The sequence below is a fragment of the Lathamus discolor genome, chromosome 5, assembly GCF_037157495.1.
Source record: "Lathamus discolor isolate bLatDis1 chromosome 5, bLatDis1.hap1, whole genome shotgun sequence".
Classification (NCBI taxonomy): Eukaryota; Metazoa; Chordata; class Aves; order Psittaciformes; family Psittacidae; genus Lathamus; species Lathamus discolor.
Window position 1 is genome coordinate 4,786,043 of NC_088888.1, and position 24,324 is coordinate 4,810,366.

The window sequence follows — 24,324 nt, forward strand, 5'->3', positions numbered from 1 at the left end:
ACTCAAGGCAATAAATCTATTCTGTAATAGTACTGGAAAATCTAAAAACCCACAAATAAATAACCCTGCTTCACTAGGCTACACAGGGTAGGTCCCCATTAGGGACGTACATATGCTCACAGACAAGCGCGCTGTCTTAAATCCCTCCTCAGCTGCTCCCCCAGTTCTTCCACAAACATTAATTTACACAACAATCCCAAGAGCCAGATAACCATTCCCCTGCTCCTGAAAGAGGCAGAAAAAGGGTCGGTGGAACGTCACAAGACTGTCACGAGATTGATGTAAAATCAGTGACAGGGTCGGGATTAGTGCTCAAACCAGCCCTGTGAAGTTTCTGTGTCGTAAGAGAAGAGCATTTCCACAAAGCACTCCAGCATGCTGTCCTGCAAGATTAGACAGCGCTCAATCAACCCCTCGCAGTGTTTGAAAATAAGAGGTTAGAAGTGAAGAGATTAAGAGCACCTCATTAAAAAAGGCTATACAACAAACACAGTGTATTTTCAACACGCACACTATTTCATTCTTCTCATTCCTATAATACATTTTCATAACTACATTATACTGTGCTATATGTTTTTACTCCCTTGTTCGACACAAGAGGACACAAACCATACCCCTATTCTATAGCCTGCACAGAAGATTAATGCCTGGAACAAAATACACTTGAGGCAGTTATTTAACCTTAACACATTAGCGTTTGATAAACTGAGGGAACTACATGGAAAATGCATGGTTTATACTGTAATACTTCCCCTAAGACATTGTCATAGGGTGACTCAAAAAAAAGGAGCTGTTATACAAACCAAAACACAGTGTTTAAAGTTTAGTGCACCATCAACTGGAAAGTACATGACAAATAACAAGATAAAATTCTTAGTCTGTAAATCACACCGTTTACGAACACGATCCGTAGTCAGACCGGCAACCTGAGCCAATAATAGATTCAGCCTTGTGAGTGCCTGCTGTATAAAACAGACCCAACAAATACCCTGTTATGAGACTTGGTGGACCTTTATTCACTTGCTAAGCCTCCACCGTGTCAGTGCCCTCGTTCAGCAGGAACTGCTTACAGGCTTGAAGCCACGACTGGAGACTTCTTAATCTCCACCTGTAACTTCTGCGTTAGGGATCCTTAAGTTTTATTTTGACGTTCAACCGCAAGAACCAACAGGAAAACGCACTGAGACAGCGACAGAAAACTAGCGAGTCACTTCTCTTCCCTTCGGAAGGTTCCTTATGGCACCCATGGCAATGCCCAGCGCTACATCCCGGCCAGGCGGCAGGCCTTGGCACGGCGCAGCGCCCTGCGCTCCCGAGCTGCCAGCCGTCTAGGAAAGCTCGCCGGCACTTGAGGAACTCCGCGACCGCACATCTGATGCGATATCCAGCTTCTCGGGCGGCTGGAGCGAGGATCTGTCCCCCAGTGTATCAGTTTTATAGAAATCAGCACGGGCTTACACAGGCGGGCAGTTACATCCATAAGGTTTTAACCCTGAAACGCGTTTTGCTAAGGACGTTACCCGTCAAACCCCCGTCCTCAAGGGAAAGATGCTTTCCTAACAACTAGGTCCTAACTCATACCAGGCGGCTAAGCCCTGCCACACCGTGCACCAGAGCCGCACCGCAGCGCGGCGGACCCGCACCGGCAGGCCGCACTCTGGGTGCACCTGCCCGCCGCCCACCGGGCACAGCCGGGACCCGCGGCCGCTTCCTCGCAGGGCGCTGCTCGCCGCGGTGCGGTGCGGCCCGGCGGGGGCAGCTCCCCCGAGCTCCGCTCCGCGCCCGGCAGAGGAGCGCAGGCGGCCCCAAGGACCGGGCTGGGCGCTGCTCCCCCGCTCCTCTCCCCGTCAGCCCCAGCCCGGGCTGGGCGAACTCCTGCCGCTGGGTCCGCGCAGAGGCTCCGGCTCCGAGCCCTCGCAAAGCCCCGAACAGGACGGCCCTGCCGCGGGCGGAGCGGGGAGCCGGCGGAGGAGGAGGAAGAGGACGAAGCGGCCCGAGCAGCCCGGAGCCTCGCCGGCGGCCCCTCACCTTTTCTTCTCCTTGTCAGCTGTCATCGCGGCGGCTGCCGGCTCCTGCGCCGCCTCTCGGGCCGGGGCGGGCTCAGCACCTGCCCGCGGGACTCGGGGGCTCCGCGGGCGGCGAGCGAGCGAGCGAGCGAGCGGTCGGCGATCCGGTTCGGCCGGGTCGCCCCCGAGGCGGGCGTACAGTCTCAGGACACTGCCGAGGATTGTACGGCCCGCCCGGGGGAGGCGGCGGCAGCGGCTGCTGCGGGGCAGGAGAGCGCGGCGGCGGCTGTGCGGCTCGGCACCGCCCGCAGAAACTTCTCACTTTAAACCTCGGGCCGCCGCCGGCCGCGGGGGCAGGGCCGGCCCCCTCCGCCCCGGCCCCGGCCCCGCCGCCACCGCCAATGGGGGCAGCCGGGCTCCGCCGCCGCGCCCCGGCCTCCCCGCCCCCGGCACCGGCCGCGGCCTGCCCGGCGGGGGACAGCGGTGCGGCTCCTGCCCCGCCGGCCGCAGCCTGCGGGGACAGCGGGACACGGCGTCCCCCGGCGCCGCTTTGGGTTGAATCGTCTCGTTTTTTGTCGTTTGACAACTTTTTGTACTTTTCCCCACAAGCCGTTTGCGCGGCTCAGCGGCAGCAGCACCGCGGCACCTGCCCCGCGCCCGCGGAGCTGCTCGGGCAGAGGCGGCTCCATCGCGGAGCTCCGCTCGGGGAAAGGGGGTGTCCCCCGGAGCCACCCCGGCCACCCCAAGCACCGAAGCCGGTGTGCGGGGCCCCGGCGGCACGGAGGAGGGATGTGCGCAGGAGCGCAGGGGCTGCGCTTCTGCCTCCCTGATGGGACTTCCTTCCTCTGCCTGGTTTTTCGACTTCATTTTCGATGTCAGGCAGCGCATTTCAACTCCTGCGCTTTAAAGAGCCGTAGTTGGCGACGCGCAGTGAATTCACAGGGGCAAGAAGTGCCAGAGCTCATCTCACGCCAGCATCTGCTGTAGTTGGCTGGTTAGGATCAATGTAAATAATAACAGTAAATAAGGAACCCTCAACTTTGATTTTCAGAACCCTCAACGCTGATTTGCACTTATTCCACACTAAAGCAGACAAGGCTTTCCTGAGATTCTCTCTCATCACTGTAGAATCTAGAGTCCTACCCTCCTGTTTTAAGGCTTACCGTACAGTTTTGCATCTCAAACCAAAATGCACACCTCTGCATTACACTGCACCTGGTGTCCCGTATTTGCGGAAAATGGGAGTACTGCAGGCAGAATGAGCCAAACTCGATTTATTTCTTGGTTATCCCAATGTGAGCAATTTCCCTAGGCCCCTTCATAGGCTGGTTTGTGTACAATGGGTCAGAGGGTGTGGGGCTCTTTTTATTTCTTTTACACAATATGAATGTTTGAAAAAATGAATTTGGGGTTGAATTTGCATATTCTGCTCTCAAGTCTAAAAAGAGCTACACATGCTTACACAGCAACAGCCTAATTATGTGGTAACACTTGGGGTTTTTTTCTTGTTATACAAGAGAACCCAAACAAAAGAAACCCACAAATATTTAAAACCCAAGTAAACTCAGTCAAACAGAATTTGTGTACGCAGGACTAAATTTAACCTTCTGGGAACACAAGAATGCAACAGGATCAAAGAGCCAAGTCACTCATTTCCTAGATTAAATAGGCCTCTTCATCCTCCATTGATCTCTGCTATGTCAATGCTTCTTGCTGTATCTTAGGGCACTTCACTTGGATAAACAACTTGGCTTCAAGAATCAGACAAGGAAAGCATTTGAATCAACTAAATCTAAACCGCTTGGTAAATGTCAGATTATTTCATATCTAGCCCATTGGCCTAACTCTTGTTGGCTTTGCCTACAGGGTTATAGTTAGCTGATTAACAGCCTAAACAGAGGGAAACTCTGCTGACCAGCAAGGCCTGAAGGTGCTTTGACAACAGGAGACTTCACATCCAAGTGCCACGCAAGAACCACCACCACCTGTCCTCCTCCGTGCAGAACAACTGCTAGGCTTCAACACAGGTCAATGCCCCGCAAAACCAGAACCTTGCTGCTGCGTTGAGAGATGACACAAGCAAGAACAAGTGATTCCTACAGCTCCCTTCCAATTCCAGTTCCTGAAGTTGCCTATACTACTGCTTCCTGCAGCTGAGCTCCCCGTCTTGACCATGATGAAAACAAATGGCCTGTCTTCTGGAGCCAAATTCAGTTGTTAATTCCCCCTTGTTCCTATGACTATTCAGGGAGGGAAAGATCAAATATATCTTTGTCATTCTGTTGGACACATTCTGCAACAATAAGGACCCCCACAGTACCTATAGGGATGCAGAAAGTACTGTTCTTCACCAAGAAGTAGAAAAGAGAATCACATAATTGTATTCTTACATGCACCTCATGACTGCTTTGATCTCCTTTATGGTCAGTCAATATTTATTAGCAGCAGCATCCACACTAAGGTGGACTTTCTCTAATCTTAGACTATTCAGAAGTTCCTATAGGAGCCACACTCTGGATGCATTTGCTCTATGAACATGCATTATTTAACCTGCAGGAGATGACAACTGATAGGAAAGCCAAGAAAAACCTCAAACACGCAGTAAGCACAGTTTGCTCTCTCAATTACTGTCACCATTATAAAGGCTCTTTCTGGTTTGTAGTCCCATGTTATTCCTCACGTTTCATCTTGCATTTACTACACTTAGCTTAGTAGGTGTAGCTCAGAGAAAAGCTTGTGGAAGGGGAAAAAGTACTCAGGGAAACTCATGAGCTGACCTTGGCAGCGGTTGGCTTCTATTTTCTCTACCCTATCCTGCAAGGTTTCCAGATGGGGCTTCCTTACTTCTGGTGGTTACAGGTAACACAAGCTGTTATACCATCCGCTCTGTTCTGGGACTTACAGATGACCCACATTGCTCCTATATGAATTATTCTAGAGATGCTATCATAACAGAAAGACTTTGATTTCCTAAAAGCAGCCTTCAGGTGAGGTGTTTGAAGAGAGTCACTGAAACAGTGGTGTGTGAGCAATTGTCACAACCCGCCCTCAAGTCTAAACTACATTGGCAAGTTAGGAAATGCACATCAATAGTGACCGAGCCCCTGGTGCTCAGTTCGCCCTTCTGGGTTTCCTTGACAGGAACACCCCATCACCCAAGCAAGATACAGGGAAGCTCCTGATCACTGCCGTCGATTCTGAAAGACACTACTGATTTAGGACCAGTTATGCTACATTGTTTTTTCTCAGGATATGCATCTGTGTATAATCAACCCTCTAAATCAGTGCTTGCACCAGTCTGAATGCGCATAGCTATCATGAGTGAAGTGAAAGCAGTTCTGGTACTCTGGTTTGTGCATGCATGTTGCTGGCATCTGTGTTGACTGAAGAGTACTGGTAAAACACACAAGTTCAACACTGTTCAGCAATTAATGCTCCAGAGTAGTCAGAAGAAAACATTAATACTCCATCCCTTGCAGGGGAGGCATCCTTATTAAAAGCAGCTACTAAAAAACATATTGCTGAGAAAACAAAATGTTCCAGATTTGTTAGCAACCCCTGTTTGGTTTCTTTCTTTTTCTGGCTCCTCAATACTGTGAGAAAGTATGACAGCAAAAAGTTGATGCTTGCAAAACCAGATAATGACATTACAGGAAAGAGAAAGGGAGAAAGGAGAGCCCTGTTACTGCGACACTGCTGATATGTTGAAGGAAGGACGATTCTTCACTTATACCAGAAAGCTACAGCCACAGAGCAGTTATTACACACGACAGCAAATGAGACAGAAAACACACAAAACTTTGTGTGAAAAGGTCAATGTGACAAAGCAGAGATGCTCAGATGGACATAGAAAGACAATGCCTGAACCATGGTGAATAAGTTTAAAAGGAAGTCCTGTTCCTTGTGCAACCAGTCACTTCCATTCATTCTCACCTTCATTCCTAAGTACAGGTGTGTGCCTGTACCTTAGCATTAATGTACCTTCTGCAAAATCAGTAGCCGAGCCCTTTATCCACAGTGGCACCAACCACTTGGCAGGGTAGGAAACAGCACCTCAGCTAGCACACCTGCAGACTCTTTAGGATTCCTCTGCATCTTGCTACAGATTCATGCTAGAGAGAATTCTTGTATAAGAGCATTATATTGCTTTTGCACAAGAACAGATAGATCAGCATTCTCCTTCTTACCCTAGGCAGAAAGCAACACGCACTATACGCAATACTGGACCAGCCAGTTTAAAGTGTAATTTTGAGGAACTACATTAAGACGTCTTTGAGAGCTTCCAAACACTGAGTGCACACCTTCAAGCAAGGCTCTCAGATAAGCTCCAGCATTTTGAGCCATTGATTATTTACAGACACATTCCAGACCTTTCAGCCATCACACTCCCCCCCCCAAAAAAAAAGAGACATGATGGCCAAAATGTTGGGAATGTACCTGTAAATATTAGAAGGCTTAAAATTACTGAGCTTATCTTTTAGCCTTTTTCAAAATGACATACTAAGGATGTCTTAGGCCTATCCCAAGGACTGGTGGTAAACTAAAGGAAAAAGTGTTGCAATAGAACCCATGTAGAGAGAAAACAGATAAGTAAATAGAAACACTCCTGACATGATGCTGGAAACTATAGCTTTAAAATGTTGTGAGAGCTCAACCAAGAAACCAAGGAGCAAACAGATGCAAACCAGCTTGTTAAATGAAACCTTTTGTTTCTGGTTTTCCCCTTGACCGTCAATAACTTAGAATTTAGAAATACAATATTTTTCACAGTTACTTTTTTGTTGTATTGGCCTGTGGAGAGTAAAGGCTGAACACATCTGTTAAGCAGGAACCTGATTCATCATCTAGAATGCAAACAACTGCCCATCAGCCAGGACAACCACTCAGAAGCTTAAAGACTTAGGGCACCATGTGAGACTCCAGTGTACTTAAAACACTACTGGAGAGGGATGAGCTTAATCTAGGAATACAGTCTACTACTGTATGCTTTTTTTGGTATATAGTGTATATATATATATATATATATATATATATATATATATATATATATATATATATAGTCCAATGTAATGAAAATGAAGCATGGAACAGATATAGCCCTTCTGCAATGTTTCTGGAAGGTAGGCACCGTATAGATACCATTACTTATTACTTCCCAATTCTACTTTAACCTGTTTACTTCACGCTCAATGTTACCCACACTATCTGTCAATGCTAGCATCAGGCAGAAGAGGCCTGCAGCCTCTTCTTGCTCCCTGACAGTAGCTCTGAGAAGGAAACATGGACACAAGATCATCGGGGTGTGTTTTACTCAAGGCCAGCAAAAACATCAATAACATTTAGGAGATGGGAAGGGAAATTGTTCCTCTGGGTGGATTGTAAAAGCCAGGTTTTGTAGCAATGTTTTTAATACTGATTACTTCCTGTCCCCAAAGAAACAGTTATCACAGAGGAAGAAGACAAGGAATATGAACATGAGCACAAACACTGTGTGCCAGATGCATGTCCAGAGATGAGAAGCTGTGATTGAAGATTATTGCAATACTGAAACTGATACCAATTCCTAGTAGTTAACAGTCACTCAACAAATATTTATTCAGAGACAGCATAACATGCCCACTGCAGAACTTTAAGTAGAGCCAAGAGATTGTTTTTTATGTGTGTGTACATACACATATATAATTATATAAAATATATTATAATATATATAATATATAATATATAGCTATAAAATATTATAAAATATATATTTTTGTACACATAAAAAGCATGTGTATATGTTTTTTATATATATGTGTGCAAAAGGAACCTTCACACCACAGGAAACGCAGCTCTGAAATCTTTTAATCTCTGGCAGTTACTCTAGATGGTTTGCATGGCACATGGATGATGCTCAAGCATACAATCACTTTCTGTATAGCAGTAAAATTCCCAAGGAAAATCAGGTTGGAATGAAACTGAAGCAATGAGCTCTCTTCTTAATGCCAGCTTCTGTTTTTATTCACCAAAGTCTAGTCTGTTTTTATTCACCAAAGACTAATTTACTTTAATGAAGACCTTTGAAAAGTGTTTAAAACAGTTGTTCATAAATTACTGCTATTTAACAAGGCCACTGAATATTAACCCTGCAGACACTTGTCACTTTAAGTGACAAATCATTGTAAAACTGCAAAAAGAAATCCCACTTCTTCAGGCGCTGCAATACTAAATGCCAAATCCCTGCCAAAACAAAACAAAAAAACCTTTTCTGGAAGCAGAAAACTGCCATAAAAAGATCAATTCCCTACCACTGCATCCTTTGGAAGGATAACACGGTATTGTTCTCAGACATTTGGAACTTTTTCTTTGGTCCTAAAGAAAGGCTAGTTTCTTAGTGGAGGAGGTTCTTGGTAATAGAAATCCCAGCCCAAAGGTACTGCTGTACAACTCCCAGATGTATCCTGGGTACTCTAAAACCTTAACTGACCCGAGGCCATCACTGCACAGTGGATGACCATAACCAAGTCTCCCCTAGCTCTAAGTCACTGATGAAAACATAACTTCCATGAGGATGTGACCTGGAGCAAGAGTGTAACTCAAGTTTGGAGACATCTGGGACAGCCTCCACCTACCTTGCACACCCCCACTGCCCACACAGCCAAACTGCTCACGAGTTGCCTCAACAGCCATGAGATTACAGCAACCTGACTGTTTAAAATGCTGGTCAAGTTTGCCTTTTTCCCCTTTGCCCTGAAATTTGTTCTATTCTGGAGAACCGCTCCAGGCATGGGGCCTGACATTTGTTTCTCAAGTAAATCTGCTCCTGGAAATATTTATAGGTTCTTAAGGAGAGATAACATAAGAAACTGGTAACAGGGCAAGTGATTCGCATACAGACAAGGAGTTGGAGAGTTGTCCCCATTTATCCCCAAAGCCATCTCTGTGCTTTGTGTTTTTCTTCCAAGTCTATGTGCTGAATGCTATGCGTGAGGCACCTGTTATCAATAATGACCATGGCTGTGCGTACTATGGGACATTCCTCTTCATTACACTGTAATATGTAAGTTATGCTAACATGTGCCATTTCTACCGAGAAAGAAAAGAATGAGATTAAGGGAAAACTGCAAGTATATCCCAAGTCATTTATTTCTGTGGGGAAATATATTTAATTGCATTGCAAGTTGCTTTGGTAAAGGAATGCTTTAACATTCTCCAAACCCTTAACCCTTTGGTTTCAGCAGTCATTAGAATTAAACCAAGAACCACCATTACACCTTGCTGCAAGTTAGCATTAATGATGAACCCAAGATGATTAAATTTAGTAGTGAGTTTGGTCACAGCACATACATTCAAATAAGAGTTTATCATCCTATTTTTGCATACTCAAAATTAACACTAAGCAGCAGCACCACTCACAAGGTTATGTACTCATAAAAGCCAAAGATGGGAATCACATGAATACCCTTATGTAGTCACTGATTCCAGGTTACTCTTCATTTACATTGCTACAGATGCCTGCAGTCGGATTTCAGATACCTGAAAATCCCATTCAAAATCTGAGACACTATTATACAGGTTTTCTTTCTTTCTTTACCAGTGACAAAGCAACTGGTTCAGAGATTCACACTGCCTTTCAAAAGTCTTTCAAAAAGCGCTAAAACCTCTGAATCTCCATCACCAGTAAGTTTATCAGAGCTCTACATCCACCCTCTGCTTCAGAGCAGTTGCAACAAAAGCGTTTGCTCAAGCTATGGGAGTTGTTGACTTACTGATTTTATACATGTCCTGCAGACGAGGTAAGTGCAGCAGCCCAAGGAAAGAGCAACGTTTGGAACTATTTTTCTCTTCAGACAGCAAGGCTTTGGGAACATAGGCAAAACCTCCAATTACATTTTTCAAATAGTGGAGCATGTTAGGCCAGTAGGGCCCAAGATCTTGGCCAGCCTGACAGGCTCAGCAGGTTTTCTGCCTGAATTGTGTCACCAACTCCAAGACGAGTACAGCAGAGTCCCAGACATGCCTTGCATCAGAAATGAACAACGAGCAACACGTGAACAGCACTCTCAAGTTTTCAAAGGCACAGATGGAAGTTTTGCTGCGAGAGTCCTACAGAACATCCATGTAAATCATGAAACTGAAAACAGGACCTCCTGCTTCTCAACAATTAGCCAACATTAATGGCACATGGATCAGTCAGTTTAAGACGTTTCCCACCATCTGCACAAGTTGCTTTCATTCTGCTGTATGATCACTGGTGGGATTTTTCCAAAATGTCCACTTGACACCAGTTTTTAATAAAACCAGCAAGATTTTGAAATCACGGCATCTAACTCTTGTTATCACAACAATTCAGCTCAAAACCACCTTGGATATCAAAGCTTTTCCCTAAGCCTACATGGTTCCAAACACTGATTGCGCAGAGCTTCTTCTGGTTACGCAGATGCATGCTTCATTGAAAGTCATTCAAGCAGCGTCACATAGTGCATCTGAGCCTCAGAAAAACATCAGAAAACATGCACATCCCTCACTGTCAGAAAAATAAAAGGACATTAACAATTTGTAGCAAGGTCCAAAGGCAAGGTAACAGCCAGGAATCAACGTCCTAGTTAATTAAACCATGATTTGGTCTGAACACATTAAAGAACTTAAGTTTTAAGTCCTTTGGTGACTGGATACTCACTATTTGGCTTAACACAGAGTGCTGGCATATTTCCATAGTTACAGGCACAAAAATGACTTCAGCAGAGTTCTTTAACAAACCGAATTAACTTAGTGTTCACATTATTACCACCACTTTGACTTTGTATCTAGATCCATATTTTAGGTAGTTTTCATTTCTCTGTTTATGTTCTGTAGCTTTGTCTCCTAAAAATGTTCCGGAAGGGAAGATGCTTGTGAAGAAATGCTTTTTGATGGAAACAGTAATTTTTGCAGTCTGAGTGTATGCAACTTCAAAAGAATCTTGTGTTTAAATTAAAAGCTAGTTCTTATTAAAAATGCTGAATACTTTTCAGAGTCATTTTTACCCCAAAATGCCCAATATCCCTGCCACACAACCTAAAATAATGAAAACGGAAAGACAAGCCTGAACTATCTATTCTGTCAGGCAACTTTGCATTCTTTTCCAGTAAAACCTGGCAAACAAATGAGAGAATCTCCCAAGAGATGAATAAATAAGTAATTTATGTCGAAACTTTTACATTTCTTTAATAAATAACAGACAGATTATGAAGTATTGAGATGAAAGTACTGGAAAGTGCTGGAAGCTGTGCTGCTCCGCTTCTGGCATGAAGCATGGAGTGTTACTGGCAAGTACCAGAATCAAAGCGGGGTTGGTAAGTACTGAGCTGAGGAGTTAGCATGTGTTCTCCTCTTGCATTTATGTGGGATAACTTCTCACTTTCTAGCTGAGATTTTCAGTCAGTAAATAATATGGATTGTTAGTTCCCATTAGCTGCTACGAGGGCTGTGAAATACCCCTTTTGTGATATGGAAACTTCAGCCACAGAGATGATGATGGGGGGAAAGAAAAAAAGAGAGAGGACCACAAAGTACTGTTGTCATTTATCAAAATAATCCTTGCCTTGTAAATGGGTTTTGGGTTATTTTTCTCTTTGAATTTCTCTTTTTTGCAAAGTTCTTTTTAATCTCCATGCTTTAGAAGATGTCCATAAAAGTATCCTTTGAAAGAGGGAGTTCTGTCATTCTGGGGAGTCTCTAACATGTTTTTCCTGTTACTCCAGAAGAGACAAGTAGGATTTTCAACAGCTTGAGGTTGTACCTAAGCTGTGAAGAAGCAAAGCACTCTTCAGTGGAATATAAAGGCTCCCATGTTCGTCTGCCATCCGACTCTGTCAGTGTTGTTTCCTAACTAGTTTTTGTCCTACAGGAGTCTGCTGATGAAATGCCAGATCCTTACTGTCCTTTAAATCCTCACCCCCCTTTCCATCTTCTCCAACAGACCTATCCCAGACTCCCCCTTTGTGGCTCTTTCCCCAGGTCACTCCATCTCTTTCTCAAACTGACAGATCACCTTCACTCAAAATGCTCCATTTAAAGACTCATTAAATACTGTTGTCATAAAGCCATAGATAAAAGCCAATAAAACAGCATATCACAGAGAAGCTTATTGGTATCTTTTAGATAATTCTTGGCAAGAACCCATCACAACTCTTGATAGTCTCATGTTTTATCCTCCCAGTTGAAAACCTACACTAAATGTGAAACAGCCTGAATTTCTACTGCATATAAAATGTGATAGGCATTTCACAATCAATAAGAAGTTATTTCAACTTCATTCCCCTTTGCTTTATCTTCCATCTTGCTTCTTGACTCCTTAGGCAAGTTTTTCTTCCCTGTGTCCTTCTACAAATGGTTTTCTGCTCTTTTAATTATTCCTAGATAGATCTCCTGAAATTTCTATACTGGAATAACTGGAAAGCACCATAAAAGTATCTCCCCTGTAAAACACAAGGCAAGAATAGTTTTGCTTTGTGACACTGGCTGGAATTCTTCAGTTCATAAATTTAAGGATCACATTAGTATTTCGAGTTACAAACATACGAGATATTGAGGTTCAGTAACTTATCCAGCCAAGGGTCACTAAACTGCAGTTTAATGCACTGCACTCCAGGACTGCTGCACCTGGCAAACATAGACCCCATTTTTACTTCACTGTGTAACTACATAGCAAGCCCAGGCTTGGCAGTGTCCAGCTTTCTGAGCACATCCACCACTTTCCTTCAGGTGCTGCGAGTCTCCATCACCTCATGCTTCCTCAGCCTTTGCACAGGCTTGTTGGCTAGTTTTTCGTTACTCTACTATGAACAATTTATGTGTTAAAAGTAATCAGAGTTGGGTGAAGAACTAAGCTTTGCCAAACCTTTCTATAAACGCTCCCTGTCCCTATCACTGGTACATTTCGAGACCTGTCAGTCATGTAGCTGCAATACATTCAACATCCAGTTTTAATACTCAGTATCTTCTGCTAAGTCAACTCACTCTAGTTTCTAATTTAAACAGTATATGACAGCAACTGAAATGTTCTACAGGAAGCAGAACCCATTACTGAAATAGACTTTGGTTTGTGGTGTGTATTTACACCACAGCACTATTGTGTGTTACATATTAATTGTTCCATTATCTTCCCCAGAATACAACTATAATTCTTCTAAAACTGCTGCTAAAACATCAAGTTTTGGGTCAAATCTCTTTATCTTTTCCATGATTTCAAATAGCTATTTGTGGAAGAAATCAGTATCCAAGACACCCATTCAGCCAACTCTTAAAATTCTAAGATGCAAGTCATTTCAGCCTGTCTATATGCAAGTCAAAAGACTTCTCTTCACTACCCTCTTTTGTTATGAGTGTTACGGAAACACTTTTCATTTCATCTTGCGATTTCTGTGTCACTGGGCTTCTCTCAAATGCAGAATGCAAATATAAATGCTCAGCCTTTTAGTGTTACTGCCTGTTCTTCTGGGTTTACATTTAAGTGAACTAATAGCATTTTCTTATTCATATTTTTAAATCCTTTTCCACATAAGCACTACCAATTATTAGCTCTACCAATGGCCCTACCATTTTAATTTCCTTTTATTGCAAGTTCTTTATCACTGATTGCCTGATCTGCATCAGTTATTAGTTTTCCCTACATGGGCAGCTTCTTTACTGCAGCTACCTGCAGTAGCTTTTTGAACAACACTTCCTTGAGTGTTCATCAGGAGTGATGACTTCAAGTTATGAATCAGCCAACTGATCCGATGCCAAGGAGACCAAAGTGTTTACCACCATCACGCATCAGCATTTGCCAGAAGCCAGCTGTGAGCAGGCTGCTGTTACAGTGACGAGGATTACATATCCTTTAAGTTAGAGACAGAATCAGTAAAATGCTTAAGTAAACCACTCTCACCGTAGTTTGTCATAGCATACTTCAAGATTGACCTAAAGTAAACTCAGGCAAATGGTTATCTTTGAGAGCTGACTGGGAATGGTTGCTGTACCAAAAAGCAGGGAAAGACAACCTCTGTGGCTACTTCTAAGAAGAGGGGTGTGATGGGGGCGTAAGAAAGAGAGGAGATGTCAGACTTAACTACCTATAAAGAATATTTGGTAGATACTTAAACTAATTTGCTGTGGAAGGCAATGAAGAGAGTAACAGCAGTTTCTTTGGAACTATCAATAACAAATCTTGCCCAACCCTCTTAATTTTCATCAGTCCAACGAGAAGCAGCTAAGAGGAACTGGGGCTCTTTAGTCTGGAGAAAAGGAGGCTCACTCTATACAGCTACCTGAAAGGAGGTCACAGCGAGGTGGGGGGTCAGTCTCTTCTCAAAGTAAAAGCAGTGAGACGAGAGGAAATGGCCTCAAGTGGCACATGAGGAGGTTTAGACTGGATATTAGGAAAAAGTTCTCCACCAAAAGGGTTGTCAAGCACTGGAACAGGCTGCCCAGGGCAGTGGTTGAGTCACCATCCCTGGAGCTATTTAAAAGATGCGTAAATGTGGTGCTTAGGGACATGGTTTAGTGGCGGACTTGGCAGAGCTGGGTTAACAGTTGGAGTCTATTATCTTAAATGTCTTTTTCCAGCCTAAATGACTCAATGAGAATTAAATTATACAGACTTAGATTTTAGTGAAAACTAAAGGAAAAGTGAGCTATAACTGGACATTCAAACACTTCTTGGAAAAGATGTGCAAATATCTGATGAGGGGAGATATACAACTGGAAGATGGTTTCTTGAGGTGCTGACTTGGGTCTTTCATTTTGGTTGGTTGTTCCCCCCCCCCCCCCCCCAGTTGACATAGGAAGGCCAGATTCAGCAGTGTGAAACTGGCAAAGGTGTATAGAGCACCACTCACAAACTTGTGCAAATGAAATAGAGTTAAAACATAATCAACAAGCTATTTTTATTTCCCTTCCACTAATCTTACCACAAAGGAGGTATTACAGACCCAATATTTTTACAGATGCATCATCTCTTCTCTCCTCCCTTGTGGTAGGTACCCATTTTCTGGGTTTGAAAACTTTTCCTGTAGTGTTTATAAATTGTTATCCTATTTCTGAGCTTGCAACACATAATGGTCATAGACTAGCCTTCCATAGTATGTTGGCATAATTTGTATTGTCCTGTGCAGACAAGATACCAGGTTTTCCAGACCCTTAAACACCAGTGATCTGATGTACATAGCAGGCACAAACTGGTACCATAGCACATTACTGGGTTTTTTTGAATAAAGGTGATCAATACACAAGTTTCATCACAAATCAGTGATGAATCAATCACACAAAAAGTGCTCACACCAAGAAGAATGTGCTCAGTCACTGGAGGAGTAACAGCCTAAATAGCTGTGCAGGAAAAGGATTTAGGGAAAAATCTAAATAGCTTAGATAAGTCACTTCTTATGTTTTCAGAAAGATTTTATGACATCCACATGCAGTAACAGATCAGTTTTGTTGAGTCAGGAAGTCTCTTTCAGTCTATGCCCCCATGAAGTCAAGAATGTTGAAATGGGTTACTTGTATCATCAATTTCATTACCATTGATAAGTCACTTTTAAAGCAGAACTTACATGAAAATCTCAACTTTTGTTTAAAAGGGTTTCTAAACCTCATAGTTTCAAAGGCAAACTTGAAAAGATGAGGCAAGCAAAACCTCAGGAATCTGAAAATAAACAGTGGAGAGAAAACAAACACCCCCCCACACACACAACCCAAGCAATAGAAAAACAAGAAGACAGCTCTGATACATTGCAGGGCAACTGAATCAGTTATGGATCTGGACACAAACCTTCCCAATACAACTAGCAACATCAACCTACCTTGTTTTTTCTGAAAGCATGTAAATATATTAAAAGAAACCTTTTTCCTTACTACTCTCAAGCAGCAACTCACAAGCAGAACTTCTTGGCCTGTGCACCTATTCATATAATGTAAATATTCAGCTTATTTTTACTACATGAAATGCACAATTGCATGGAGACAGTGTTAAGAGGTTTCTGAGGCACTTCACTGATATTGGAACAGGAGAAGAAGAGCTATACTCTCTCACACATTTCTAAGCGTGTTGAAACGGGTACTTGACAGCTTATGACTTCTGTCTCAGTGAGCTGCATGGTGGAAGAGAGACTGACAGGAACAAGAGGATCTGTCAGTGTTGTGTGCCACTGTACCAAGTAATGTGGTTACATGTGTGTTGGAGAGAGCAAGAAGGTAAATTTCAGCGCACACTCAAGCTTTTGGAAGCATTCAGTACTTCACAAGACTAAGAGAAGGGTATGGGCAAGACCTTTTGATTTTTCTCAGGTGGTACAATAAGGTTCTCCACCTTTTAGCATAGGTGAAGAAAGCTAGAAATGACTTTAGCATTAGGTTACCTTGTGTAGTTAGGGCAGTTCACAACCAACCAAGTCAAAATTGCTTGGCAAGCTTTGCCAGGGGCGTCAATCAGATGCCTTTATACTTTATTGCTTATTCTTCCTTAGAATGCAATAATAAAAACTCTAGTTTCCAAGGGAAGCTGCATATGTCAATGGACTGCTATACTTGTCCTGATACCAGTACCACCGAAGGGACTTTGCCTTCTGGTGAGAAGGTCAGCCTTTGAGACTTCACAACTGGCTGCAGAGTGCCTTTGCCACAAACCTCCCAATTCTGAAGTTCTACCTATGAGTAATGCCATAACCAACCACCGCAATGGCTAGCAGCCAAGACGATAGATGTCTCTGTCACCATAATGTGCCATATTCTGGTTTGCAGACAGGCTATTATTCCTTTTCTTTCAAAGTCAATATACCTTGGTGCTCTATGTTATTGCTGTCTCCATAGTAAACATTCCTATTCTCAAATATAAAAGGTTTGAAATCCAGGAAGCAAGAATTCCATACCATTTTGCCAGGAAAACTGCATTAAACCTTTGATGTAAATAACTGCAGACTCAGACTCCACCTGGTCCTGGATGCACAAGGAGCAGAGCCAGGGGAGGGAGGAAGCCACTACAGCTGGGCTGAGAGAGTTCAAGGGAAGAAAAGGCAGCAGTTGTGCTCCATTGAAATGCAGATTGCCTGCCAAATTCTCCAACTGCACTGCACCAGGAAGTATTTTTTAATCAGTGAAAAAAAGGGGGAATTGGGGGAGGGAAAATGTGGTTCTATCTATTAATTGGCATTTTCCTAGAAGCACTGATTGTCTCTAAAGATATTGTTTTTAATGTTCTTTCAGTAGTAAAAAAATAAAACAAGGAGGAGCTTAACACAGCTGTCTCATGGAAGGTTATCTCTTGTTTACAGTACATCTTGATACTGTCTTTTAAGTACTGAAACAGAAACCAACAGGCATCTGAATACATGTTACCACAGTTTGCAGAAACGATGAATTATTAACTATTTCCTGACATCTTTTACACTATGGTAGTTTGCTTTAGGTTGCACATCTGTCACATCCTCCCATCCAACATATGGGGAAAAATGTATTTAAACAGTTATTCATGCTTACATGTGGTCAATATATTTGACATTAAGATACAACAGGTCAAATCTTTAGAAAAACTGTATCCTTTACTCTGCCTGAGGACCTGGCCCTCAGTCTATGCAACATGTCTTACAGTCCTCACCTTCTAAAACTATTCTCTTCACCATTCTATCACTTAAAATGAAATCATATTTATCTATCTATCTATATATATATATAAAACTTCATTTAGAAGTTAAACCAAACCAGAAAAACACCATTTAAACTGACACTCTTTCACAACAATCCCTTGTTATTTTGACTTGTCTAATTTAGGATTATATTGAAGTTTGTTTCTTTACATTATCACCCAGTTAGCATGGGAACAGTGAGGGAGCACAAGCTTTAACCATTTTTCAAGCTAAAATAATAGGTAAGAAGATTCTTGTTGACCCCAGTGGTATTAGATCAAATCTAAATACTAAGGCACTGCACAGAAATCCTGATCTTTCATCTTTTCAAAATGCAAATGTCTAAAGCACTGTTAGCACCAAGTTACACAAAGATGCTTCAAGCAGAGAAGTATCATGATCAGTATAGTTTACCCCAGGGCTGGGGGTATTTCAACTGAAGGTCATGGAAAAGAGATGCTAAAATGGAGTACTTCTCTGGATCGAGGCCTATACAGGTATAGGAGTCCCTCAGCTGCTCACATCCCTGCATTGTGCGTACACCATCTGTACACACAGATGCTTAGAAACAGAGGCGCCTCTCTCTCTTAAAAGAGTTAGTTAAAGCCTCATTACTACCAGTTGTCATTGATATTGATTAACTCCAAGAGCACCAGAATAGGAGAGTATTTACAACTATGATGATGCTGTGGGAAGTTTTTGGTCGGTGTTGTTTTGTTTTGGTTGGATTTTGTGTGGTTTTGGTTTTTTAACCATCTAAATACATGGCAAAGAATAAAAAGACAGCCCAGCAAAAACCCAGCCCCTAATCTTGTTGCCTTCTGTGCCATGGATCCTTTCTCCAGAGAACAAGGTTTTATTTACTTTATCCTCAGGCCTCAAAGCATGGAGAAGATTATCCTTAACACAACCACATTGGTCAAAGGAACGTCCTTTAAGGGCACTTGCCAACGGCAGATCAGAAGACCCAAGAAATCTAAGAGGCTTTTTAATTATTATTAATTTTTTAAACATTAATGTATTTATGACATTTAGTTATTCATCAACAGTTAAAGAGACAGACTATCAGGCAGCAGAGCAAGAAGCCTGGTGCAAGGCTGTTGGAAGAATAAGTGTGATAGTTCTGATGTGGAACAACCAATATGCGTATGGCTAGATAAGAGTATATGGCTGCTGTTAATCATTTGCTATACGCTACTACACAAGGCTGTTTCTTTCATGTAAGGGTTTCTCAGCAGTAAGAAGTTTCTTTTCCTCTCTGGATGTTGCATACAGAAGAAACAAGAGAGCTAGGAACATGTACATCTGAATGTGCAAGGCATAAATGTTGGTCAGAGGTCTGCTCATCCAAACACCACTCACATTTCTTAGCAAAACGGGCCCTTCCACAGGGCTCTTTACTAGCAAAGCAAACCAGCTCACTTCACGGCACTTTTAAGACGGAACAACATGCTTTACAGGAGGCCCCAAATCTTAATCCAGCATGGTGAGTTTGCCACTCTCTGAGCAGCACATGTGCTCCATCAGCAGAGCCCCATTAGCACAAGTGGCCATCAGGCCAGTTAGGCTGTGGCCGGCAGCTATAGAGGAGGGTCATCCAGAACCAAGAGCCAAGCCCTTTGCATTCCTGTGATGTGGTCTGTATTTACTTTTGGCCAGATCATTAGCCAGAGACATGAGGAGATAATACCTCCTTTATCCCTTTAGGTGCAGAGCAAGTAAGACAGAATATTAGGGGCATTTAGGGTAAAGAAGATTACGTTTTGTGTAGACCTATTTCTTGTTTTCACAGGAAGATTCAGGGTCACCTGCAACCAGGAACTAGTGTGTCTGCATCAGCATATGTAGCTATTAAGTTGAGCTGCTAGTTAAGTTAGGTTTACAGGCAACTATTTCATGTTATAACAGCAGAAAGAAAACAAAAAGGAGATACTGAATTTGGAAAGCCCAGCTCGCTTAGCTCTGCAATGTGAAGGACGTGCTCCTTCATAAGTACATCAGTAAATCCTATAACAATTCCAGCCTGAACACAGGTGTGCCTTTCAGTGCTTCCATTTGGCTGGATCTTTTCTTTCCCACTCATTTGTATAAAGATTTTGGTCATTCCTTAAGCAAACTGAAGTAGTGCTAAGAAATCACCTGCTTACTTTTTCCAGCGACAAAGAAGCGTCACTCCCTGTCCTCTTATCCCTCTGGCTTTAAGAAAAGTCTCACACTGATACATGACAGTCATTTAAAAGGAAACGCTTTCAGGCAAAGAGAAAACAGTAATTTTAAGAGAGCAAGACAAAGCAGCATATTCAGCTCGCTCTCCATCAGGACCTAACTTAGAGCTGTGGGTGTGGTAGGTACTTACAATATTTAACCATGTAAGTAACAGCCCTTGCATCTTTAGATCTTAGATTCCTTGTCAGATAACACTTGCAGATTCAACTACCAGTGCTTGGAATGTTTCATGTCCAAGTGACAGATCCTTAGGCAGGCCAACAGTTTCCTTTTCTGCTAGAACAACACACTGAAGACTCAGCTGGAGTGAAAATCTTCACTCCCTTTAGAATAACAGCCTTAAAGCTTTCCTTGCACACTACTGTGCGAGAGGGTGTATTTGTTGGGAGGTGGGACATGAAGCTATCTACATTTAACAAAGGCATTTCAAACTTTAAGAAGTGTACGCCATGGGCACTTTTAAGACAAACATGGAAGCTGGCTGGTAGGATGAACCACTGGGAAGGATTAGGAGGTTATTAATTTTAAAGGAAACTGGTAAAATAAAAATCATTGCAAGGTAAAAATGGAGGAGCTGAGGTTCCAGCAGCAATTATCATCGCTGCTGTTGTTTTCAAAACCCTTTTCCTGAAAAACTTATCATACCGACAGCTTCCTGGGCAATCCCCCAAAGCCTCTGGGCCTTCAGATTTGCAGCGAGCAGGTGGATCGCTGCCAAGTTACAGGATCGAGAATTAACCATCAAATTGTGAACATGCCCAGACTGTGCAACCGCACCATCATCTAACAGTGACCTTTATCCTTTCTTGCACCCTTCCCGCTCCACCCTTTATTAGGGCCTCACCCATTAGGGCTGTGGCCTCTTCAAGGATGGATCATCTCTTTACACACTTTTTTCCCTGCAGGATGCTCAAGCACTTCCTAGAAACACAAGAGAACTCCCAGGGAGGTCAGCGAAGTGGGATGCAGTCATTACGCAGCAGACTCACGTGCTTCAGCACTTGCCAAGTATGTACCATAGAATCAAACACACTTGCTGCTGTATTAACATTGTTCTCCAGCTGTATGTTTTGCATGGGTTGACTCTGCAGTTTCCAGACACACAGCTTTAGCCTTGCACTGCCCTAGACTCGATTCTGTGCATAACCCATTTGCAGTAATAATACTTCAATATTTCAAAGGGCAGAACTGGGACTGCAAGTTGTAATTTGAGTTCCTCGAGTACACAGCATATAACATTATTATTGTACAAAGTATGTGTACAATTACATTATCCCATAATATTAGTAATGATTGGTTTGGGTTCTTTTATTTTTTTTTGGGGGGGGGGGGGGGTGTTGGTGTTGTTTTGCTTTTTAGACGTATGCCAGAAATTCCTTTCAAGTTGCCTTTTTTTAAATGGACTTTTATAAATCTGACCTGATAAACTGATTCTCTCAGGACAGTTACTGGTAATTTTGGAAAAAGAAACTGAACGCTAAAGAACTTAGAGTTGAACATCATTTAAAAAGCCTCCACCCTCTTATATCTCCCCAAAAGAGCTTTTGCAATGCTTCATAGCGCTTTAGGAGAGCTGCATGCACAGCACAGGAAAGCACCAGATCAAGCTGCTGTGAACCAAAAGCTCTTCCTCCTGGCCTCTCACTCCACTTACAAGAGTTGTCCAAAGCATTAAGGCTTTGCTGCAGGAAAAATACTGCAGCTCCAGGAGGACAGATGGGCCGATGCAACCGTTCATCACAGGTGATGATTTTTTCCACCATCTGGCTTCCCATACCTATTCATGTCCTACATTGTGGCAAGCCTGATGCTCATTATGAACTATTCTTACATATAATAAACTATATTATAGTATATTATAGTTTATAATATTTATAGTATATATTACACTGTAACTGTTCTAACATGACTATTCTTATCAGCCACTGTAGCTCATAAACCTAGGAGGAAACTAATCCAGAAAAGAATAAATAAAGCAGTACATAATTTTGTGCTGGTATTAAGACTGAATCATCTTAAAAAAGAGGCCAAGCACCCTGCAGATGATGCAAGGACTTAGACTTCTTCCCCTTGGTGGTGAAACAACTCATGCATCTGCTTGTTCCTCCTGTCCTCTCACCTACCTGAGTAAAGGCACTCAAGGACTCCAGCTTGATCACTCCTAGGGCAGGGAGTTATTTTAGGATTAAGACTAAAACCAAACAACAGGCTAGTGATTCCAGCTGTGTGACAAGAGCAACACCAGAAGTTCCTGATGTTTGAAAGTATGCATCTGCAGCTGCCTCCTCCACAGAAGGAGAAACACAAACAGCCTCCTCTACAGTGGAATGCTGGGGGGGTGGTGGAAATCACTGCTTCTCTTAATTTTCTGAAGATCTTGGCTTTTGAGCTCCCTGGGATAGCTCAGGAAATGTGGGTTTCCTCATCCAAACCAGCCAATCTTGTAAATTGGTACTGTGGAAACCAGCAGCGGGTGTGGTTAGCTCATAAAACCACTGGAGAAATAAGCTGCAGAGACTCTCTAGCAATGCAATCAGTGTTAGGGCATGGGAGCAGCCACAGGCACCGCGCTGAATTCCCTTGTCTCCGAGGGGAAAGCTATACCATGCCTGTTCTCAATCTACATTACCTTACACAAACTACAAGCTGGTCCCATACCAGCCAGCTGCTTTTCTACCAGTTGCGTGGAATTGCTGGCACATGGGGCCACCAGCTCCATGCTCTGCCTGATGCCTCTCCCAGAACAGGCAAAGGAGCAAAAAGTGTGCTTGAAGAGATGTTGCATCTCAAACTGCATGAACAGTGCAAGAGAAACAGCCATATAAAAGTGCACAGTGCTATTCTATCAGACATACTGGTGTAGAAAAGGTGTTTTCTTGTGCATAAACCCTGGGACTGAAAAAGTAGAAGGCTGACAATAAGTTTTTGAAATTCAAAGTAAGATTAAGAAAAGTGGTTCTACCACAGGAAATCGGCATCTTTATGCAGTACAACGAGCATTTTGGGAGTTTCCTACATGCAATCATCTGCTAATGGCTGGTATAGGTGAGCTGCCTCTAAGCCTACAAAAGAGTCTTGAGAAAGCTGGCTGCTGCATTACTGATACCTCAGTGCACTACAATTGACAGGCAGTAGTGCAGCATATGGTGCCTTCCACCATCACCTGCAAGTTCATTGGCTGTCTTCATGGTTTTATACTGCATTCTCTCCTGGTCCTAAAGTGTTTTCCAGCTTGGACACTCTTTTTATGAAATAGATTCTAGCAAGTATCTGTGTATGTGCTTCTATGCACTGAGAGCAGAGTAGGTCAATAAATTAAGGTACTCTATCACAGCAAGTAAAATGTAAGTTTACCAAAACCACAGTAAACAAGGTCACTTTTAGCTACTTGACAGCGAAATTCACTGTAATTCCCCTTTAACATTGCGGCGATTGCATACTTTGCTTTAAATGCTGGTGTCACATACCTGAGATTAGGGAGGTATTCAGCCAGATTGCTGAAATTGAAGAGCACAGACCAGTTTGTCAATAGTTGTATAATTATTCCAGTTTAACAGGAATAGTAAGACTTCACCGAGTTCAGTTTGAGCAGAAGAAAGAAACCAAGTAACAGGACTCCCATAAGAATATGCATAGACATTATGAACTTTGAGCCAGTGTAAATCTATGAAGATCAAGTTCTTTAATGGGCACGTATGCTGCACAATACTGTCTAAGGATCTGACTTTAAGAAAGCCAATGATCTTATTTAGCTATAGCATATATGAAGAAGTAGGGTTTCAGTACTTCATCTGCTTCAACTTCTGAGGGGTTATTTTATTAAATGCTGTCTTTGGGATCACTGGCTACCTCATGATATACTTCCAAGAAAAGGATGAAGTTAAGAAAGATCAAACTTAGTATTTTTTAAGTTATGTTGAAAATGGGCTTGAATGGTATCTTTATCATCCTCCACAGATTACATGACCAACAGAAGACAGCCAAAATTGGGTTAGGAATAAGTTAAATGGAATAAAATCTGGGAAAACATCAACTATACGTTCTATACTTAGAATGCAAATAATCTGACAAATGGTAGTTAAAACACAGTAACACGGAAGTATGAAATTCAGAGCCAGATCTGTTCCTTTTGCACTGCAAAGTCTCATCATTTGTACCAGTTTCCAGCTAGAACCAATCTGGCCTTTGCAGTGAGAGCAGGCACCCAACAAGTTCAGTCTTTAGAAGGCTTGAATCAGAGAGAACAAAATGTCACTGGCCTTGCAAAGAAATGCAATCTAGCAGGATTGAAATCTGAACTTCAGAAGGATGTAAACAACTGTGAGGGACTGTGGAGAACAGTTTCAAAACAATTATGTGGTTGAAGGAACTGTGTAAGGCTTCTTCACAAGAGCTAAACATACCGAGTCCAGCTGAGCAGCCCCGAGCAGCAGGAGACAGACCTGGGAATTTTTGGGAATCTTTATCTAAAGCCC

At 42.8% G+C, this 24,324-nt stretch overlaps 1 protein-coding gene across 2 annotated transcripts in view; it reads right to left on the bottom strand.

Moving 5' to 3' along the window:
* The window catches only part of EPAS1 (endothelial PAS domain protein 1), a 112,506-nt gene that overhangs the window by 75,075 nt on the left and 13,107 nt on the right, over positions 1–24,324 (bottom strand). The window contains exon 1 of one of the 2 annotated variants that reach the window (XM_065679484.1): positions 2,029–2,344. The exons of the other annotated variant lie outside the window; for it this stretch is intronic. Coding sequence (XP_065535556.1) covers positions 2,029–2,054 — 26 coding nt within the window. The 5' untranslated portion in view covers positions 2,055–2,344. Of the gene's footprint in view, positions 1–2,028; positions 2,345–24,324 lie in introns of those variants that run through there. 2 annotated transcript variants of the gene reach the window in all.